Source organism: Pipistrellus hanaki (genome assembly GCF_964339955.1).
Source record: "Pipistrellus hanaki genome assembly, chromosome: 1".
In the NCBI taxonomy this organism is placed as follows: Eukaryota; Metazoa; Chordata; class Mammalia; order Chiroptera; family Vespertilionidae; genus Pipistrellus; species Pipistrellus hanaki.
The window spans coordinates 171,834,024-171,856,177 of NC_140503.1; the positions used below are offsets into that span (position 1 = coordinate 171,834,024).

Below are 22,154 nucleotides of genomic sequence, written 5' to 3' on the forward strand. Positions count from 1 at the left end.
TAGTGTTTTGTGGAGAACGTCATTAAGTTTGTATATTTGCCTAATGTTTGAATGAATAGCAGCATGTGATTTAAAAGAAAACAAATGTTTTTGAGAAATGTATACATTTCTTCAAAGAACAGATTTTAACCGAGTTATTTTGTCTTTTTCTTCATTTTCATTTTGCATCTGTTGGATGGAACACTAACACATTAGTTTTTAGAAAATCTCTTCATTACAGTTATTTAAATAACATCCTGAGTAAATTTTAAATTCAAAATTGATCTTCAAGTGTCCTTCTTCCATCAGGAAAAATGTTGTGACAACCAGACCATCTGCTGGACTTCTACAGTTACGTTTGGCCCTCAGAATGTGTTTGGCAGGCTCTGTTTTAGCACTCTGTTGGATTATAAACCCACAAAACAAGTTCACCTTGATCTTTTGCATTAAAGTGTGCCAGCACAAAATCTGTCATAAATCTAAACCGGTGACAGAAATAAAATGGGTTCAATTACAATAAAACACCAGAAGTGCCAGAAGCACAAGTCTTGAAGCTCTACCAACTGTGAAATATGGCAAATGGTGCCTCTGCTGATCAGAGTCAAAACCACTGTTCATCCATCAACAGCAGCAGCCCGCTGATGCAGGGCAGCCTCCCCACCCTGACCTTGTCTGGAAAGATCCGAGTGACCGTTACTTTCGTCCTTTTTCTACTCTCCACGGCTTTCAATGCTACCTTCTTGTTGAAACTTAAGCAGTGGACTCAGAAGAAAGAGAAAGGGAAAAAGCTCTCGAGAATGAATGTGCTTTTAAAACATCTGACCTTAGCCAACCTGTTGGAGACGCTGATCGTCATGCCGCTGGACGGCATGTGGAACATTACAGTCCAATGGTACGGGGGAGAGCTCCTCTGCAAAGTGCTCAGCTACCTGAAGCTTTTCTCCATGTACGCCCCAGCCTTCATGATGGCGGTGATCAGCCTGGACCGCTCCCTGGCCATCACGAGACCCCTACCCGTGAGCAACAGCAAACTGGAACAATCCTTGATTGGCATGGCCTGGCTCCTCAGCAGCCTCTTTGCTGGACCACAGGTAAACCATTATCATGAACGTGTCGCACTGTGGCCATCACAGATTTATTATCTAAACCTGAGTACTAGTATTGTTTTGTTGTAAATCAAGGGCAGTATTGTATTATCCTTAAGAGCTTGGCTCTGGAAATCAGAGAATAGAGTTCAATCCTAGAATAGAGTTCAATCCTAACACTGTTCCCTCAGGCAAGTTCCTTAACCTCTCTGTTTCAGTTCCTTCATTTATGAAATAGAGGTAATGCCTACTTCATGCAGCCTGTGTGATTAAATGAACGTGTATTAAGGTGTCTAGAATAATCTCTGGTACATACTAACTACTCCCCCAAAAGGTAGCCACTCTCAAGCGTGACCCCATTCCCACCTTAGTCTTCCACCTATTTTTCTTTTTTGCTCTGGTTGACATGGCAAAATGAGAAGCTCTTTGGGAACTATGAAATTTGCATAGATAGAAAGGTCTTATAATTTGTCTTATTTGGGACCTCTCGAGTGGAAACGTTGAGAACTCTGTCATTGCAGTTCAGAGAGAATTGTTCTCAAGGAGTGTGTTGATCTAAAATGTGCAGCTGAGTGGGATTGAAAAAAGGAGGAAAAGAAGAAAATCTTGAACTTCTGGAATTTTGAATATTTCCCTGAGGTTGACTTAAACTTTTCTGGAGAAAAGTTAAACTGTAACTGACTATTAGCAAAACTCTAGGACTGTTGGTGCAGGCACAGGCCGGCTCCTGCAGCAGGCAGATGGAGATCTCTCCAGATTGCTTTCAACAGAGGCTACCCGGTGAATTGACCTATAGAATCTGCCTCGGTCAGAAGTCATCCTTTGAAGAAAAGGACACATTCTTGCAAATAGAAAGATCCTTTAGTAACAAATAAACAAGTTCTCTGTGTGCATGTAAATGCACTAGATGAAGAACTCTGAGCTCAAGGGGGTATTAAGAAGTAAAGTCAGAGTTAACCAGGATCCTCCAAAAATGTGCCAAAAATGAAAATTTATTTAGACATTCTAAACTGGCCAGATGGTAAAGGGAAGAAGAAAAAAAAAAAAAAAAAAGAGGCAATGCAAGACTCACTATATAAATAGTACAAGACAAAGGAAAGCTGGGTAACTAGGTTTTTTCACTAATTCCTCATTCAACCAATATTTTTTGTTAACCAATTAGTGTTTGTTTTATAACAGGGAAAATGGGGAAAACACAAAAATGTTTTTATTTCCCTGGGGAAAAGTACATTACAATTATTCTCACAGTGAATGAGTAGATAAGAATAGGTTTAGCAAATATATCGCTTGAAATTAAGTTATTTAGCTAAGGCTATGTTTTGATATTTTCCATTTTGTTTCTTTAAAGTGCAAGTGCTGCTTATTGATTGGTTTTCTTGGAGAAGATAACCACAGGTTGGGTTTCTAGCACTGAGCCTGGTATTGACGAAATTTTAAGAATTGCCCTCAGAGAAAAGGTAATTCAGTTGTGGAAATAGAACTTATATAAAGCTAATTTAACTATATACCAAATTGTTTAAAACCTATTACAAAGATAAGAAGCGGGAGAGATGAGTATGACTTCAAATGGTGAAGGAAAATTTGAGGGTAAAGTTATGATTGGCCAACTTTTTAAAGACGGATAGTATTTGGATGGAAAAAAATAAGTCAAGGAGCACATATATTTTTAACAAGGGTTGAAAGTGTGATGTTTATAGAAGCTGTGTTTGGGTAAAGTGACGAATTGAGAGTTGGGACCAGCAGGAAATTAGATTTGGTTGTTGACCCCTTTCTTTAACCTCAAAGGATACTATTTCTTTGTCATTAAGTAATGTGATTACGCTGTTTGCCCGTCTATGCTCCTAAAAAGTGGAGACTGTTGTGTTCAACATATTTCATATTTACAGTACCCAATAATATACCTAACAAAAATAGAAATGTGAAATGTTTGGGTACTCTTGGTTTTTTTCAGATGAAATAAATCTTTCACATTTTACAAACAAAACAAAACAAAACAAAGTTTGGATAAATGAATTAATAAATGGGGTCAAATGGATTTATATTATAGCCATTGAAAGCAAGGGAATTTTGAAATTAATGAGGGAGTGATATAGCTGTGAGACCTATGCAAAGGGTAAAATTATCTTTTTCTTTTTGGAATTGACATACATCACTGAATGAATTTATGGTGTTCAACATGATGGAGTGACTTACATATATTGTGAAATTATATTGGAGATATGCACTTTTTGTTTGTTTTTGTACCTATAAAAAATTGTTTATCATAGAAAATTGGTACATAGATGTAAAGAGCAAGTGTTACTTTTCCCTGATCCTAGCATTTTACAAAGTTATCATAATGTGTGCATTATTGTACCCATCTTTTTTCATAAAAAGCTATATAAAATGATTTACCCTTTCTTTAACTGGGAGTGTCTTCATTTTAATGTCTGTGTAAATTCAAATGCAGCCCTGACAAGTTGCTTAGTTGGTTGGAGCATCATCCAGTACACCAAAAGGCTTCTGGTTCACTTCCCAGTCAGGGCACAAATCTAGGTTTCCTGTCCAATCCCAGGTAGGGCTGTGTGTATGGCAGGCAACTGATTATATATATATATATATATATATATATATATATATATATATATATATATATATATATATATATCGTCTCCTCTCTCTAAAGTCAATACACATAAGCTCAGATGAGGCTAAAAAATTAAATTCAAATGCAAACTGACACGTGACAGTCACAGTCTCCTTTATTATCACACCAGGACACCCTTATAGGGGATCTGTTATGGACATCCAGCTTCTGTCCGTCTGCCATCTGCCCGCGTCCGGCCAGGTGCTGAGTGCCGGCAGTCCTCACTCGGCACAGTGCTGTGGTGCCGCGACGCACGCAGAGCAAGGACGCGTTTCCATGCTGCCCAAGTTTCAGCCAACACGATCCCGTGCCGGGGGAACCCCACCTGTATTTAATGTACCACTTCTTTCCTTTTTCTCTATTATAAAACACGCAGTACAATGAAAATCTTCTCCCAAGTGTCTTCTTATGGAATTTAAATTGGAATAGCTGAGTAAAAGCGTACAAACATTTTTAAGACTCCTTAAAACATAACGGTAAATTGACTTCCTGATATCCTCAGTGTAGAAAGTGCCGATCTTTTTTTTAACTCTCTTGAGTATAAATACACAAAAGAACATCGTTTTTATATTTTTGGCTACTAATATTTTAACTAATTAATTTTAGCATTTTGTATTCTAAATATCATTAATTTTAGAGTGAGAGGAAAGGAGAGGGATAGAGAAAGAGAAATCTCAATAAGAGATGGGCAATAGGTCAACACTCAACCACTCAGTCATACCAGTTGGGCCAAATTTTTGTATTTTTATCTATTTCCTAAACATAACCTTTGACATTTATTTATATGATGGTATTCTAATACTTTGAGTGACTTATTTGAACTTAACATACCTTAATAAATGTACCACTTTACCTTAAAAAAAAAAACAACAACAACATGCATATATTGTGAAATAATTACCACAATAGGTGCAGCTAACATCCATCATTTCATTAAGATACAATAAAGAAAGAAAAAAAAATTTTTTTCTTGTCATGAGAACTATTAGAATCTAATCTGTTAATAGCTTTTCCTATATATCATACAGCAGTGTTAAATATAGTCATCATGTTATGTACATTACTAAAATAATTTTTAACAAAAAATATTTCAATAAAATGTGTATAGAGAGCAGAGAGATAAAGAAGCTTTTTCAGAACATCTGGCAAAGAGGTGATTAGGCTGAGGGCTAGGGTGGAGTCAGAGAGAACTGATAGTAATTACAAGGGACATTTCAAACAAAAAGCAAAGCTTGGCAAGAAGCTGGCTTTAGTAGTAGGGGGTTAATAATAGAGGGGAGTAAAATAAAGCTCTGGCATTTTTTGATCGAGGAGTTTTAACGGTAAAACCACAGAAACAGGCAGGTAGGTTGAGAAGAGTGTTAGTTTCTTTGTCTGCCTAATCCAGTGTTTTTCAACCTTTTTTGGGCAAAGGCACACTTGTTTCATGAAAAAAATCACGAGGCACACCACCATTAGAAAATGTTAAAAAATTTAACTCTGTGCCTATATTGACTATATATAAAGTAATTCTCTTGAATAGGAATCAAATAAACACAAAGAAAGTATTTTATAATTACTTTATTATGAAATATTAAGTAAACAAAATAGTGAAAAATTATAAAATTCTTGTCTTGTCTGCACCTACGGCATACCAGGCAACATCTCACGGCACACTAGTGTGCCGTGGAACAGCAGTTGAAAAACGCTGGCCTAATCTATCTGAAAGGGGAGGAAAGGCAGGCTTTGAAAGGGGCTAAAAACATTTGCTTTAGGACATGATATTGACGATATACGGTCTTTATATAAGTACTAGAGACCTAGTGCACAAAACTCATGCATGGGTGGGGTCTCTATGGTTGGCCAGCAATCAGGGCTGATCAGGTTCCCCACCATCTGCCTCACCCCCTCCTCCTTTCCTCGCTGTCTGCATCCACTGCCACCCACACTCAGTTCCACAACCCAGATCAGGTAATTGGGACCTGCCAGCTGGGGGAAGGGACTGGGAGGTTGGGCAGCAGACCCTGATCAGGTGATTGGGCCATGGGGAGGGGCCAACTGCCACCACAGCAGATGGGCTGTTGGCCAATCAGGGCCTGCCACCTGGAGGGAGCGGGGGAGGGACCCAGGAGGTTGGCCACCAGTCCCCTGGGAAAGAGGTGGCATCTACTCCCACCCACCCTAGTCCCCCCCAGACTGGGGGCCCAGCCCCAACAGGGCCTGCCAGCCAGGGGGAGAAACCAGGAAGTTGGCCTGCAAGCCCCATTGTCATTCGGGGCCTGTGGGCTGTAGGTAGCTCCTGCGTTGAGCATCTGCCCCCTGGTGGTCAGTGCATCTCATAGCGACCAGTCCTTCCAGTCCTTCTGGTTGTTCCATCATAACAGTCTCTTAGGCTTTTATAGAGAGAGACTAGAGGCCCAGTGCATGAATTCATACATGGGTGGAGTCCCTCAGCCTGGCCAGTGATCTGAGCTGATCAGGGCCATGCAAGGTTGGCCAGCAGCATGGAGGAAGGGGCTGCTGGAAGTTGGCTGCCCCAATCAGGGCCAACAGGCTGTTCAGTCTGGGAGGAGCGGCCGAGGGAGGTTGACCCACTGGCCTGATCCTGGCCATTGGGACTGGCCAGCAGTGGGGAGGGAGCACGGGCAGTTGGCCAGTCGGCCCCACCCAGATCAGGATTGGGAGGGCGGGGGGGGGGGGGGGGGGGGCAATCAGGGGCAAGGCTGGCCTGGGAGAGGGACTGAGGGCGATTGGCCAGCTGGTCTCACCCCCTGGTCGGACTCCTGTAGAACTCCTGGTCAAACTCCCAGTCAAGGGGACAGTTTGCATATTAGCCTTTTATTATATAGGATGGCTATTCAAAAAGTGGTTGGGTATTTTGGAATACTGATGTAGATGAAAGTTAAAACAGTAGAAATAAGCCAATTTATGATAACTGAAAGACAAACCCACAATTTCACTTTTTTTTTTTTTTTTAAAGAACTCTCCCAGCCGAAACCGGTTTGGCTCAGTGGTAGAGCGTCGGTCTGCGGACTGAAAGGTCCCAGGTTCGATTCCGGTCAGGGGCATGTACCTTGGTTGTGGGCACATCCCCGGTAGGGGGTGTGCAAGAGGCAGCTGTCGATGTTTCTCTCTCATCGACGTTTCTAGCTCGCTCTCTCTCTCTCCCTTCCTCTCTGTAAAAAATCAATAAAATATATTTTTTAAAAATAAAATAAAAAAATAAAATAAAAATAAAAGAACTCTCCCAAAAGCTGTAAAAAAAAAAAAAACATTGATTTTTTACCTCAATTATTTCCATCTAAGTATATCACAGCAACAACAGGAAGAAATGCCAAATACTTATCTATTTTAATGTAATAAAAAGAAAACATAAAATTAAATTGTTTAGAAATTTCAAGTGATAAATACCTTGATTTTCAAATGCATTACTCTGTATTTGAGAGATTTATGTGAATACGGGTCATAGAAATTATGGTAACATATTTTTTATAAAACAAATGACCCATCTTTACTTTCAGCAGCACTTTAAATTTGTAAGGAAATGTGTAAAATTTCCTGAAAAACCTAAAATATGTGATCTTCTTTTATATTTACATTAACTCTAAGAAGTGCAGTAGAACCATGTTATTATCCCCATTTTATGCATGAGATAAATTCCAAAAAGAACCTTTGAAAATAATGACATTCAAACCTTTTTGGCAGTATACCTACTACATAGATACATGGTTTGTCTGTCTGTCTTTCTCTCACATACCTGTGACTGAGGAAAGATTTTTCATTAAACAAATATCTACTCTGTTCCATCTTATTTTTAACTGTTGATTACAACTACTTGATAGGCACAACCTGCAGTTTGGAAACCACTGGTTTAAAGGATTTGTTGGCTCTCCCAATGTCACCTGACCTGTTGTTATTTTTTATTATTATTATTAATGCCAGTTTTTATTTTTATGATGGCTCTCTGCTATCTCTGAAATGGGGTTTCAACCCTGTGACTAATGTTACTTGTATTTGAAGACGAGACATAGGGCTTTTTATTTCTAGACGGTGACACATGGTGAGTGTACTTCACGCTTCACCACACTCTGGGGACAAGCCCGTTGACAAAGATACATCCTGTCGCGGCTAATTTACAATGGACTTTAATCTCCATCCCTTGGTGCATATATTAATTTTCTATTACTTGAGTAATTCATTACCAGGTTAAAAAATATAACAAGTTATTTGTCAAAATTCAGGCCTGGCAATCTGAGAATTTATGACATTTTGCGACAGCTTAGAAAGACAAAGTTTCAAATTGGCCACCTTGGGTTTCCACCTTCCTTATTACTAACCTCAGAAACTGCATTCTAGGATGGTTTGGAGATATATTTCCAAAAGTTTTAGCATAGTGTACTGTATAAACTTTCAAACTTTTTACTAGTAATGGAGTTTTTTTTTTAAAAAAATCTATGTGAAGCCCCAATAAATAAAACAGATATGCTCTGGTTGAATAGGGATAAGGGAGGCCCAATCTTCTGCTTGGCTATGCACTAGCCCCAGTAATAGTCTCTCTGAAAATCGTACATCTCCCTGCAACAAAGTATGACAGGCAATGAGATAGTACAAATGGCATGGATATTGGATTAAAATAAAGTTGACTTTAAGTCTCAATACTATCTCTTACCAGCTATTTGATTCTTTGTAAATTAATTAAGTTTAAATGCACTTTAAAGACTACATTATAAAGAATAAGATATATAAAGTATCATCTATAAGACTTTACAAACACTCAATTAATGTTTATTTCTTCCTCTCCTCCTATTTTCATTCTTCTTTTATCAAGTCAGGTGGGAAAATAATAGAGAAATATGGGCATTGAAATGCATAGTTGTTTAAAAAAACGATAAAGAGAATTGCTTATATAAAGGTTGATTATTTCAAATTTATTCTGACTAATAAATTTGGCCAACCTACTCCCTAGTCACCAAACTATCCTACTCACTCTGATAGGTACATAATAAATCAAGTATTGGAGGCATAATTTTTTAAAAGTAGAAAAAGGAAAAGAGGGAAGAAAAGGAGGGAGAGAGAGAAGAAGGGAGGAAAAGAAGAAAAGGGAAGAGTAGAGAAAAAAGAAAAGTTTAAAAAAAAAAAAAAAAAGGCAACAAACATGATCCAAAGAAGATCTGATTTAAGAGCATCTGTGGTTAGGCTGGTAAGTACATGTTGAGAAGAAAGCATTTCCTGAATTAGGTGTGTCCATATATAATTAAAAATTACATGGTTTTCAATAACAGTCATTTAAGACCACAAGAATTCCAGAGTAGCAGGTTATTTACAGAAAGAGTTTATACCACTAGTTCATACCACTGCTTAATATGAAGCATTACCTATTGACAGTACTTAAACTCTATAGTTAACCTAGGCCTACAGGCAAGATATATGAGCCATCCTTCAATCTTTGGTATAAAGATGTGTGGTCTGAAGATGTGTAGAGGCTTGCCTTGACACAGAAAATTTATAGTGCTAGAATGCACTTTTGAACTTGACAGGCAGCTTAAATTCAATAAATACTCATCATACACCCACACAATATGCCAAGAACTGTACTGGAGCACAGTAAGAGCAAATTAATAACAAATAACAACAATAATGATGATGATGATGATGATGATGAAAAATAATAGTTATGGAGGCCATAAATATTGGCTAGGAAGTTACTAAATGCTTTTGTGTTCATTAATTCATGTAAGGCTCCAACAACTCTATGAATTAGATATGATTATGGCCCTTATTTTGTTCCTGAACAAACTAAGGATAAGAATGTTATATAATATGCCCAACATTACCATCTAGTAAGTGGAGGTGTCAGTGCACCCAACTACCTTCATACTCAGAGCTTTTAACTACTGCACTATACCTACACTTACAGCATTGTCTATTTCCTTTTTACCTGAAGGAAAGGGAAAGACAGGAAAATTGTAATGTGAGAATAGTTAAGGGATTTCAGGAATAAAAAGATGGCATATATTTACAAATATATAAATAAATATATATGAACACATATTTATAAGCTCTGCACCACAAAAATCAATATATATAAAAGGCTAATATGCAAAGTGTCCCCATGGGAGTTCGACCAGGAGACCAGAGTTCTATCACTCACTATGATGTGCACTGACCACCAGGAGGTGGCATGGAATGATGAAAGGCCCCAGCAGGCAGCTGGCAGCTGGGAAGGGAGGCCGTGGACAGCAACCAGCAGCCAGGGAAGGGAGGCCCTGACCAGCAGCCAGAAGGCCCTGATTAGCTGCGATCACTGGGCAGCCTTAGGGACCCTACCCATGCACAAATTTCGTGCGCTGGGCCACTAATCTTATCTAATAAGAGAGTGATATGCAAATTAACCATCACTCTGCTATACCTACAAGTCACACCCACCAGCCAATCAGGAATAAGTATGCAAATTAACCTAACCAAGATGGCTGCAGGAGGCTTGGGTTCCCCTTGTAATGGAGGAAGCCAAACTTTCCGCACACCCTGGCCATCCAAGCCTCCACTCAAGGCTACAAAGTTTCAATTATAGAAGATAAAGAAATCCCAACAAAAATGGCACCTGCCACAGAGCTGGAGAGATCAGGAGGCTTGAGTTGCCCCTGGTGATGGAGGAAGCCAAGTTTCTGCAGCCCTGGATTGCTTTGGGCTCCTTTGCTCAAGGCTACAAAGTTTCAATTATAGAAGATAAATAAATCCCAGGTACCAGGGTTTCTACTTGGGTTGCTGGGGGTGGTGACCAGCCTGCAAACCACCACAGGCCCCTTGCCCAGGCCACCCCGTGCCCCAAGGGAACCCCCACCCTGATCCAGGACACCCTTCAAGGCAAACCAGCTGGCCCCCACCCATGTACCAGGCCTCTATCCTTTCTAATAAAAGAGTGATATGCAAATTGACCATCACTCCAGCACATAAGATGGCTGCCTCCATGTGGTCAAAGATGACTGCCCCCATGTGGACACAAGATGGCCACCACAAGATGGCCAGCAGGGGAGAGCAGCTGGAGATGATCAACCCTGTAGGGGAGGGTAGTTAGGGGTGGCCAGGCTGGCAGAGGAGGGAATTTGAGGGTGATCGGGCCTGCAGGGAAGGGCAGTTGGAGGGGACCCAGGGCTGCAGCAGAGGCCAGTTAGGGGCAAACAGGCTGGCAGGGGAGCAGTTAGGCATCAATCAAGTTGGCAGGGGAGTGGTTAGGAGGTGATCAGGCTGGCAGGCAGAATTGGTTAGGGGCAATCAGGAAGGCAGGCAGGCAAGCAGTTGGGAACCAGCAGTCCTGGATTGTGAGAGGGATGTCCGACTGCCTGTTTAAGCTTGATCCTAGCAGTCGGACATCCCTTGAGGGGTCCCAGATTGGAGAGGGTGCAGGCTGGGCTGAGGGGCACACCCCCCATGCACAATTTTCATGAACTGGGACTCTAGTTTTATTCTAATAGCGGTTGTGACTTATATAGTGCTGTGTGCCAGGCACTATTCTAAGCACTTTCCAAATATTTGTTTGTTTAATTATCACGATAGCACCTAGGGGTAGATACTATTAGCATCTCCATTTTATAGATGAGGAAACTGAATCACATCACCTTTGGAAAAGATTAGGTAATGGTGTAATTAGTCCTGGGTAAGGTAAGGGTTAAAGATAATATCCTAAAAAGAAATGAGCATCTGCATTTGACTGAAAGGAAAACAGATTGCTCTTGTTTATGTCGAAATAAAGCAAACACTAATGAAACTGGGGTCAAGGATAAGAGAGGAGAAACATAAAGAAATATAATCCAAGGACAAAAGAACCACTGGAAGTAAAGTGATCCCTCGAATAATCATTAAAATGAATGTTGCCTTGAGCATAAAATGAACTGAACCAAGCCTCAAAAAACTAATTGATGGGCAAGTAACTTTCTGATTTTCCATAACACTTCACTATACCTCTCTTTTTAAACTTATCACAATCTGTTTTGTATTGCAAGTGTCACATACATGCTCTATCTTCTTTACCAAATATTTAATACTCTGATAGCAGGATGTATCTGGTTTGTTGTTTAGTACAGACAGCACCTAATATGGTTTTTAATCAAGGAGTTGCTTTAAAAATAAGCATTTTTGCCCTGGCCAGGTGGCTCAGTTGATTGGAGTATCATCTCATACACACAAAGGTTGCAGGTTCGATTCCCGGTCAGGGAACATACCTAGGTTGTGGGTTCAATCCCCAGTCAGTGTGCATTTGGGAAACAACCAAACAATGTTTCTCTCTCGCAACGATGTTTTTTTTCTCTCTCTCTTTCCCTTCCTCTCTCTAAAATCAAACAATCAATAAAAACATATATCCTAAGGTGAGAACTAAAACACACACATAAACAGAAAAGTATTTGTTAAATAAAAAAAAGATGATAACCAAAATTCAAATCAGCCCAGTCAGCGTGGCTCATCGGTTGAGCATCAACCCAGGAAAAAAAAGAGGTCACCAGTTAGATTTTAGTCAGGGCACATGCCCAGGTTGCAGGCTGGATCCCCAGTAGGGGGTGTTCAGGAGGTAGCCTATCAATGATTCTCTCTCATCATTGATGTTTCCATGTCTCTCTCCCTCTCCCTCTCTCTCTAAAAATTAATGAAATGTATTTTTTAAAAATTCAGATTATAGTACCATATTTCAAAGTCACTATTATTGAAAGTTTCATCATTATAACTTAAAATATTAAAGTGAAAATGTGGCCCAGTTCAGATAATAAAGTAAAACTCAGGTCATCTGGCTCCAATTACAATTGGGAACGTGGATAGGGAAGGAAAGATTTTAAAGAAATATACGACTTTCAGGTTCTCTGTAAAGTAACCCTTCCAAAGACTTCAACTCACATCTGTTTGGTCAAATTGAAAACTGAGCTTTAAGTAAGGTAGCTTGAAAAGAAGTATGGAAAACTGAAAGAATCACTTTATATTGAGGAAAAAGTTGGTCAGGATCATAAAATAGAATTATCTGACCACGTGTTTGAGTTTCTTGATTTTAAGATTATTTATATGATCATTGGGCGCCCTCTAGTGGACTGATTTTAAGATTATTTTTGCCCTTGAAAATAAAAATCAACATTGTAATCCTATCTAATAATGTAAATTGATACAGCCACTGTAGAAAACAGTATGGAGGTTCCTCAAAAGATTAAAAATAGAGCTACCCTGTTGATATGGGGGTTTTGTGCTGGAAAACGTGGTGTCCCCTTGGGCAGGATGGCTCCTCGGATTCTCTGTCCATCTGAGTTGAAGAATGAATTCACAGATGGAAGATGGTATAGCAAAGGTGGGGATTTGTTGAAGAACAAGTACAGAATCCCATTTGGGGATGGGGAAAGAGTCCCACAGACTTCCTGTTTCCGTGGTTTATAAAGGCGACAAGTCCCTATGTCCTGATATCCCTTCTGATTGGTAAATATTCCCTTTTGAATTGGTTACTATAGTAACTCCTGAGGCCCAATTCCCTCACTCTTCTTCTATTCCCTCTGGGCTTTATGCCTTGTTATTTACTTTGTAACTATAGACCTTTTTGCTCCTCCCAGTTCCCTTTTTTTTAATATATATTTTATTGATCTTTCACAGAGAGGAAGGGAAAGAGATAGAGAGCCAGAAACGTCGATGAGAGAGAAACATCGACCAGCCGCCTCCTGCACATCCCCCACCGGGGATGTGCCCGCAGCCAACGTACATGCCCCTGACTGGAATGGAACCCAGGACCCTTCAGTCCGCAGACTTATGCTCCACCACTGAGCCAAACCGGCTTCGGCCTCCCAGTTCCCTTGTCTTATGGAATTGTAACTGTTGCTGCTCCCTTATCTTATGGAAGTGTAACTTCTGTTCTGTAGTCCTGTGTGTTTTTTCCATGGACCCCCCAATTCTAAAAATTCCCTAAACCTGCCTATTTCACCTCTAAAAGTCCTATTTCAGTATGATCCAGCAATTCCATTTCTGGGTATTTATCTGAAGAAAACAAAAACACTAAAATTGAAAAGATATATGCATTCCCATGTTCACTGTAGCATTAGATACAATAGCCAAGATATGGAAATTACCTATGTCCATTTATGGATGAATGTATAAAGAAGTGTATACACACACACACACACACACACACACACACACACTGGAATATTATTCAATCATAAAAAAGAAGGAAAATTGCCATTTGTAACAACATGGATGGACCTTGTAGGTACTTTGCTAAGTGAAACAAATCAAAAAAGATAAATACTATATACTATTTCTTACATGTACAGCATTAAAAAGAAAAAGAAAAACAAGCTCCTAGATACAAAGAAAAAAAATGGTGATGGTCAGAAGCAGGAAGCGGTGTGTGAAGAGGAGCAAACCACACACATTTCCAGTTATGAATGTCATAGGGATGTAATGTACACCATGGGACTATACTGAACTTATAAGCGTCACAATGAAAATGTGTAACTGTGTGGTTGATTCCAGTTGTTTCCTTGAGAAGGATGCAAGGGTGATTTCTTTCCCAGGTTCTCATCCAGATGAATTTGAGGAATGAAGCCATGAACAAAAGCTGGTAGAAGAAAGAGTGGAAATTTATTGGAAGCGAGTACTCTCACGTAGGGAAGGGGTCCCAAGGGGGTAACCCACCAAGCTCTTTTTTGCTAAAGTTTATAAAGGCTGCAGTTCTTTGTCTCTTCATACTGCCTTCTAATTTGTCACTCTTTTGCAGAATATCAGCTTCAAAGCCCATTCCCCACGTGGTTGTGTCCCTCTCATTCTCTCCCCCTTCAATGATAGAATTTTCTATCTCCTGTGAAAATCTGTTCTCCTCTTTCTCCCATTAGTTGGCATTTCGCTATCCTTTTTCTTTCCCCATATCCTGTGGCTTTTCCCTGTCTTCTGTGAATGGATGTCTTCTTCTCCCCTTATCCTGTGGCACTTTTTTTTTTTTTTTCTTGGTGAATGTGTGCCTTCTGGTGGCTCCTGGCCTTCACCTATGCCTTCCTCCCCATGGAACCTCTTTATTCCTAAAACTCCCTAAACCTGTCCATTGTATCCCTAAAATTCCTTTCAGGGTGACAGATAGAAATTAGACTTAATGTGGTGATCATTTAGAATATATACATCAGCCCTAACCAGTTTAGCTCAATGGATAGAGCTTCGGCCTGTGGACTGAAAGGTCCCAGGTTGGATTCCGGTCAAGGGCATGTACCTTGGTTGTAGGCACATCCCCGGTAGGGGGTGTGCAGGAGGCAGCTGATCAATGTTTCTCTCTCATCAATGTTTCTAACTCTCTATCTGTCTCCCTTCCTTTCTGTAAAAAATCAATAAAGTATATATTTTTTAAAAAGAATATATACATCAAATTATGTTATTCACCTGAAACTAATATAATGTTATAAGTCAATTATAATTCAATTTTTAAAAAGAAGAAATAATAGACCACAGGTTTTTTTAAAAAAAAATCCTATAATGTTTTTGTTTGAATTTACTTGCTATCAGTTTTTAAGTGCTTTGGCCTTCTTATCTTTCTATTTTATTAATGTTTCATAGTAAATTAAAGTTTTTTGGTGGAAAAGCTTGTAAATGACTAGGTAAGAGTGTGTTTGATGAATGTCCCCGCAACTCACTTTTGAAAACAGCTTGCAACATTTCTTTAATAGTTGATTCAATTTGTGCTTTTTAAAATAGCATAATTTCACACTTAGAAAAAGATTGCAAAAATTGTACAAAGATTTCTTGAATACACTTCCCTCAGATTCCCCAAATATTAGCATTGTACTACACTTGTTTGTTTTGTTCTCTCTCATAAATATATTTTCTGAAATGCTTAAAAATAAATCCAGATAAGATGTTCCCTCTCAATATTTCAATATGACTTTTCTCACATATAATCACAAGTATCAAAATCAAAAAAATAGCACTGATACAATACTATTATTTAATCTCTATACCTTATTCATATCTCATCCGTCATTGTAAAGTCCCTTTTATTTTTTAAATATATTTCTTTATTGATTTCAGAGAGGAAGGGAGAAGGCGAGAGAGATAGAAACATCAGTGATGAGAGAGAATCATTGATCGGCTGCCTCCTGCAAGCCCCCTACTGGGGATCAAGCCCTCAACCCAGGCATGTGCCCTTGGCTGGAATCAAACCTTGGACCCCTCAGTCCCGTGGGCTGGCGTTTTATCCACTGAGCCAAGCTGTCCAGGGCTGTGATGTCCCTTTTAATAAAGATAATCTAAGATTATGTGGTAGACTGAGTTGCCATGTCTCTTGGGACCTCTTTATACTTCAACCTTTACTCATTCTTTTTGTTTGTTTCATGATACTAACATTTTAAGAGTACAGGCCAGTTACTTTGTAGAGTGCCCCTTAATTTATGGTGGTTTTTCATGGTTAGTTTCAAGTTATGCACCTTCAGCAGAAATACAAAAGAAGTGATGCTGAGTTCTTCTTAGTGCATTATAAAAGGAAACAGATGCTGTCCACTGGCCCCATTCCAAGCAATATTAACTTTAGTCATTGGGTTATTTCTCTATTATAATGATAGTTATTTTACTCTTTATAGTGAACATAATGTAGGTAGATATTTTTAGAAATGTAAGTAACCTGTTTTCTGCACTTTCACCAATGTTTTTACAATGCATTGATGATTCTTGCCTGAATCACTTTTTATAGATTACCACTACTGTAATCCCATTCTTCCTTTCTATGGTAACAGAGAGCTTTCCCCCTCCATATTTGTTTGTTGTTGTTTTGTAATTTATTTTTGGAATGAACCTGTGTATTCTTACTTTATTCAATAGTTTATCATTATATATCAGTTGTTTCCTTTATTATCAAGCTTAAACTGCCCTAGATTTGGCCAATGGGAGCTCTTTCAAGCTGGTCCCCGATCACTTTTGACAGGCTCTGTCACTCTCTGACTACTGCCTGACTTTTGGCACAAGAAGCTGTTCTAAGCACATACTGTACTTTGCCTGCCCAAGCCTTGGCATCACCCACTTCTCCAATGAGCGCTTGTTCCTTTGGTAGAGAGTGACAGCTAGAAATCAAGATTTGAGCACTAATGTGTCATTATCCCTAGGATCTCTCTTATTTTCCAAGAGCTGGAAAATAAATAAATGTTCACATAGGTGCACTCACAAACATATATATATATTAGAGGCCCGGTGTATGAAATTCATGCACTCAGCGGGGGGCGGGGGGTGTCACTCAGTCTGGCCAGTGCCCTCTCACAGTCTGGGGAATGGGCTTAAGCTGTCAGTTGCACATCCTTAGCACTGCTCAGAGGTAGGAGAGCTCCTGCCACCGCTGCTGCTCTCGCCAGCCATGAGCCCAGTTTCCGGCTGAGCAGCACTCCCCCTGTGGGAGTGCACTGGCCACCAGGAGGCAGCTCCTGCATTAAGCATCTACCCCTTGGTAAGTCAGTGCGATCATAGCGACCTGTCATTCAGCCTTTCGGTCGATTTGTATATTAGCCTTTTATTATACAGGATTATTAGACAGGACTAGAGTCCTGATGCATGAAACCTTTACAAGGGCCTCAGCCCTCGCAGCTGCAGCAGCTTGACTTGGCCCTCGAAGCCCTGGCGTCTTCTGGAGGGTCGTCCAGGACATCCGGAATATTATTCAACTGTCTGGTCTAATTAGCATATTACACTATATATATATATATATATATATATAGAGAGAGAGAGAGAGAGAGAGAGAGAGAGAGATTTTCCTTACTCTTTATTTTTATAACTATATAGCACTCCATCATGTGGTCTACCATAGTTTATTCAGCTACTGTTCCATGAATTGGTATTTAGATGAATTCAATATTTTTCTATTACAAACAATGCACCAGTGAATAACCTATGCAAATGTATTTTCATATAATGTAGGTAGGGGTATATAACCCAAATATAAATTCATGGATGTAGGATTGCTGCATCAAAAGTACATGAATATGTATTATGCTAGTTACAGCCAAATACCCCTCCATAACAGTTGTACCAATTTGCATTTCCACTAGCAATGTCTGAGAGTCCCTGTTTCAACACAGCCTTGCCATGAGACCATGTTTCCAATCTTGTTAGTGAAAAAATTATATTTCAGTGAAACCATAATTGGCAATTCGCTTGTCATGAATGAGGTTGAACGTCTTTTCATATACATAAGGGCGACTATTGGATCTCTTTTGTGAACTGTATGTTCATGTCCAACTGTCTGTTTTTACCACTTTATTGGAGTTTTCTGTCACAAAAATAAAATTTAAATACATATCTTGGGGGCATATTCTAAATCCCATAGTTTTTAAGAGCTGCAGATGGAATGATGAACAAAATTACTTGCAAAGTTTACTCAGCACATTTTCATCTGAAATTTAAATTCAAACAAGGTTTAAATCCTTGGCTGAGGATTGCTCTGCAAATTTGAAGTAATTTCCAAAACAAAATTAAAAATCCTATAGATCTATTCACATTATCCAAACATACTTTAAGTAAAGATTCACTTACAACTTTCCATAGAAATTCCTAAAGGGTAAATCAAGAGCCCTCAGCAATTGCTTTGGGCAACAGCATGCTAAAAAGCTAGCAGAATGCAGAAAACTCTCAAGAACACATGCAAATACTGTTTGAAATAAAGTAACACAACTTTTTTAAATTTTTTTATTTCCTTATACAGTTATATATCTTCAGAATGATTCATTTAGCTGATGGCTCCGGACAGTCAGACGGTTTCTCTCAATGTGTAACACACTGCAGTTTTCCACAGTGGTGGCATCAAGCCTTTTATAACTTTTTCACCTTCAGCTGCCTCTTCATCATTCCTCTTCTCATCACGTTGATCTGCAATGCAAAAATCATCTTCACCCTCACACGGGTCCTTCATCAGGATCCCCATAGTATGTATTCCTTAGCTTCGGTGTTAGTTGTGGGTTAACAGTTTTTAAATGCCCAGAGTGGCATTTACTATGTGCCAGATACTGTTCTAAGCAGTTTGTATGTATTAACTCATAACATTCATAGTCACCTCGAGATGTAACCCTTTTATTGTCTCCATTGACAAATGAGACTGCATCTCCTACTGTTCTAAATTTGGACCATGGAATTAAAGATGAAAGGACAATTGCCCCATTTACCCAGTATAAGCATTGGAGAATTGTTCCTGCTGGGCTGTCACAACTCTTATCAAACACCTGATTTCTAGAATATAGCAAAGTACAATACTTTAAATGGCAGCCAAATATTTGTTTAAATTAAGCTCTTCTGTTTCACAGCAAGTCCTCTATATCCACACAAAGTAACTATGCACATTTGTGTGTGTGTGCTTGTGACTGTATGTGTTAGCTATGTGGAAAATTGTTGAATGTGTAATTGGCTGTTTCATCTGGAACTTTTACAAATATGGTTGTGACTTTTTGCTTCAGCAACCTGGTGCAGTCTCAAAAACTGAAGTTTATGAATTTGTAAAGTAAACATGGCTACCTTGGCATGACAACCAAGATGCAGAGAACTCAGCTCTGCTCAACCTCAGTCTGCCCTCTTGAATTTATATTTTAAGAATTTGAGTAACACAGTATTTCAAATCCAAATTAGTTTGGTAGAAAATTGTAAGAGCACTACCATCTTTAATATTTGCTATCAATGATATGCTATAATGGAAAATTGAAACATAAACATGCTTTTTCAACAAATTATCATTTATTAAAAACATTAAAATTTGCTTCCATTATATTTATTAGGATGAATTAGTGATTCTCTCGTCCTTTTTGTCCATTTTAGTCTTGTAATAAAACTGGTCTTTAAACCCCTACTCTTTTCTCTTTTAATAGAACTACAACTGAATCAATCCAAGAATAATATACCGAGAGCTCGTCTGAGGACCCTAAAGATGACAGTTGCCTTTGCCACTTCATTCACTGTCTGCTGGACTCCCTACTATGTCCTAGGAATTTGGTATTGGTTTGATCCTGAAATGTTAAATAGGGTGTCAGATCCAGTGAATCACTTCTTCTTTCTCTTTGCTTTTTTGAATCCATGTTTTGATCCCCTCATATATGGATATTTCTCTCTGTAATTATTAGGCTACATAGGAAGTCATATAAAGACAAGCAAGGTAATGAATTTTCCCACTTGGGAATGATAAACAGGTAGCAACAGACAACCTTATAAACAAATCATAATTTAAAGTTATGCTCTCATCCTTTTTTAAAAAGAATCGCATTGTCAGAGACTCAATTGCTAGAGAAAAAAAAACTTCAGAAATCTTGAAATATCTTGCCTTAATCATTAGCTTCTGAATTAATCTCCTCCTGACCTCCTATAATACATTATATAGGTTTATTATCATTTTCTTCATAGATAAATAGATAGATAGGTAGATAGGTAGATGATATATATATCATCTACCTATCTACCTATCTATATATCCCTAAGCTACCGGTCAACCAGTCAACCATTTGATCCATTGCTATGACACACACGAACCACCAGGGGGCAGACGCTAAACGCAGGAGCTGCCTCCTGGTTGTCAGTGAGCTCCCACAGTTGGAGCACCACTCAGTTGACCAATGGGTACAAGATGCCAGGCTCATGGCTGGTGACCTCTCCCGCCTCTGTGGCAGCACTACTGAGTGGTGGCAGCAGCAGACTCAGTGGAGCCAGGATTAGTGGGAGCAGCACGACACCCAGACTGGGCTTGGGCTCCTCCCTGGTCATTTGCCACCTCACTCACTACTACTTTTGGCCCAATCCCTGCAGTCTGACATCTCCCAAGAGGTCATGGATTGCGAGAGGACACAGGCCACACTAAGGGACCCACAGGTGCAAGAATCCGTGCACCAGGCCTCTAGTGTGTGTGTGTGTGTGTGTGTGTGTGTGTGTTATATATATATATATATATATATATATATATATATATATATATATATATATATATATATATATATTAGCCATGGCCTTTGGCTAAGAATTACCAAAAAGTAAGGCTGAGAAACCACAACATGATCTTAACCTCAGAATCCTTGGAGAGTTTTTCTCCAAAAGGGCTTAGGCAGCAATTTTGATCTTATGCTACAATAATACAGGTAGCACAGAAACAGTATTTCCCCTCCCCCCAAAATCAATTTTCCCTCCTATGGTTAAAAAAATGCAATGAAGCTTATATTTTGTTTGGCCTCAAAAGCATTCCGATGCTTGGAATATTCAGCAATCACCCACCATCCACTCTACCAAAATGACAAGACTTACAAGTAGTTCATCTCATTCCTTGTTTACATGTTATGTGAATGCCTCTACTGTACATGAAGTTGAGTTTAAGAGAGGTTTGGATTTCAACAGGGTTTAGAACGTTCCTTTAAGCTGTACAGTCTATGGAGTTTGTGGTAATTAAGTAGTAATAATTATTGTTATAAAATACAATCACTAAAAGGTCTATGCCAGTTATGTTTTATACATAATATACTCTCTGTTTTTTTTTTATCATATATAATTTGTATTTCCCGTGTCCATTATTTATTTTTTATACTCTCTGTTCTAATATAAGGGTTGTGTGTGTTTTTTTTTTCTGTCTTGTGTTCTTAAATAAGAAATCAAGCAAATGCACAAGCCAAAGAAATTTCATATGTAAAAGAAACTCTGAAAACCACAATTTCAATATAGATAGGTTAAAAAAAAAAAAAAAAAAACACAGCAGAATAATGGGGGAAAAGCAAAAGAAAAACTCTCTGTAAATGGGTAACTAATGGCTACTAATAGTCACATGAAATGGTATCAATTCCAAATGATGTTGGTACAATACCTCTTTTAATTCAAGCCTTTTCTACTCCATGAAAAACAGGAGAGATAAAAATAATGGGACTATAATACCCACTAAATGAGAAAATTATATAAGGGACTTTAAAAAATTCAACCATCACTTAACTTAAAAAAAAATTTTTTTTTTAAAAAGGTAAAATAGCCCTGGCTGGTGTGGCTCAGTTGGAGGGTGTTGTCCATGCACCGAAAATTGCCAGGTTGATTCCAGTCAGGGGACATGCCCAGGTTGCAAGCTCAGTCCCTGGTAGGGGATGTGCAAGAGGCAGCCGATCGATGTTTTGCTCTCACATCGATGTTTCTCTCTCTCTCCCTCTGCCTTGCTCTCTCTCTAAAAATCAATTTTAAAATCTTTTAAAAAGAAACAGGTAAAATATGATTATATTCATCTAAGATATGTAGTGCCACACAAAAGATGAAATGTAATTCCAAGTATTCTAGGGCATATGAACTTGTGAAAAGTCAGTTGATACTTAGATTCATGGTAGGTCTTTCCTTTCGTTATTTTTCTCTTTTTATACTTTCAGTTTTTCAGTATTATAGTGTGTGGTGTTTTTTTTTCCACATCCTACTCTATTTTCCAATTTGTTTCCATTTGCCCTATTTCACCACTGAACTCCTCTGTTGGATATGTTCATTCATATCTTCTTTTTTTTTTTTTACTAAAA

The 22,154-nt window shown here is 38.8% G+C and overlaps 1 protein-coding gene and 1 pseudogene across 2 annotated transcripts in view; both read left to right on the forward strand.

Annotated features, from left to right (window-relative positions):
- Positions 1 to 551: 551 nt before the first annotated feature.
- Positions 552 to 19,750, forward strand: GNRHR (gonadotropin releasing hormone receptor; the record flags this gene model as incomplete). Its single annotated transcript, XM_084890305.1, has 3 exons — positions 552 to 1,070; positions 18,356 to 18,575; positions 19,506 to 19,750. 3 exons carry the CDS (start codon positions 552 to 554, stop codon positions 19,748 to 19,750), a joined length of 984 nt encoding a protein of 327 aa, XP_084746431.1.
- The window catches only part of LOC311625809 (jun dimerization protein 2-like), a 59,078-nt pseudogene continuing 42,016 nt past the window's right edge, over positions 5,093 to 22,154 (forward strand). The window contains exon 1 of the transcript XR_014797104.1: positions 5,093 to 5,355. The product of XR_014797104.1 is annotated as a jun dimerization protein 2-like (transcript). The remainder of the gene's footprint in view (positions 5,356 to 22,154) is intronic.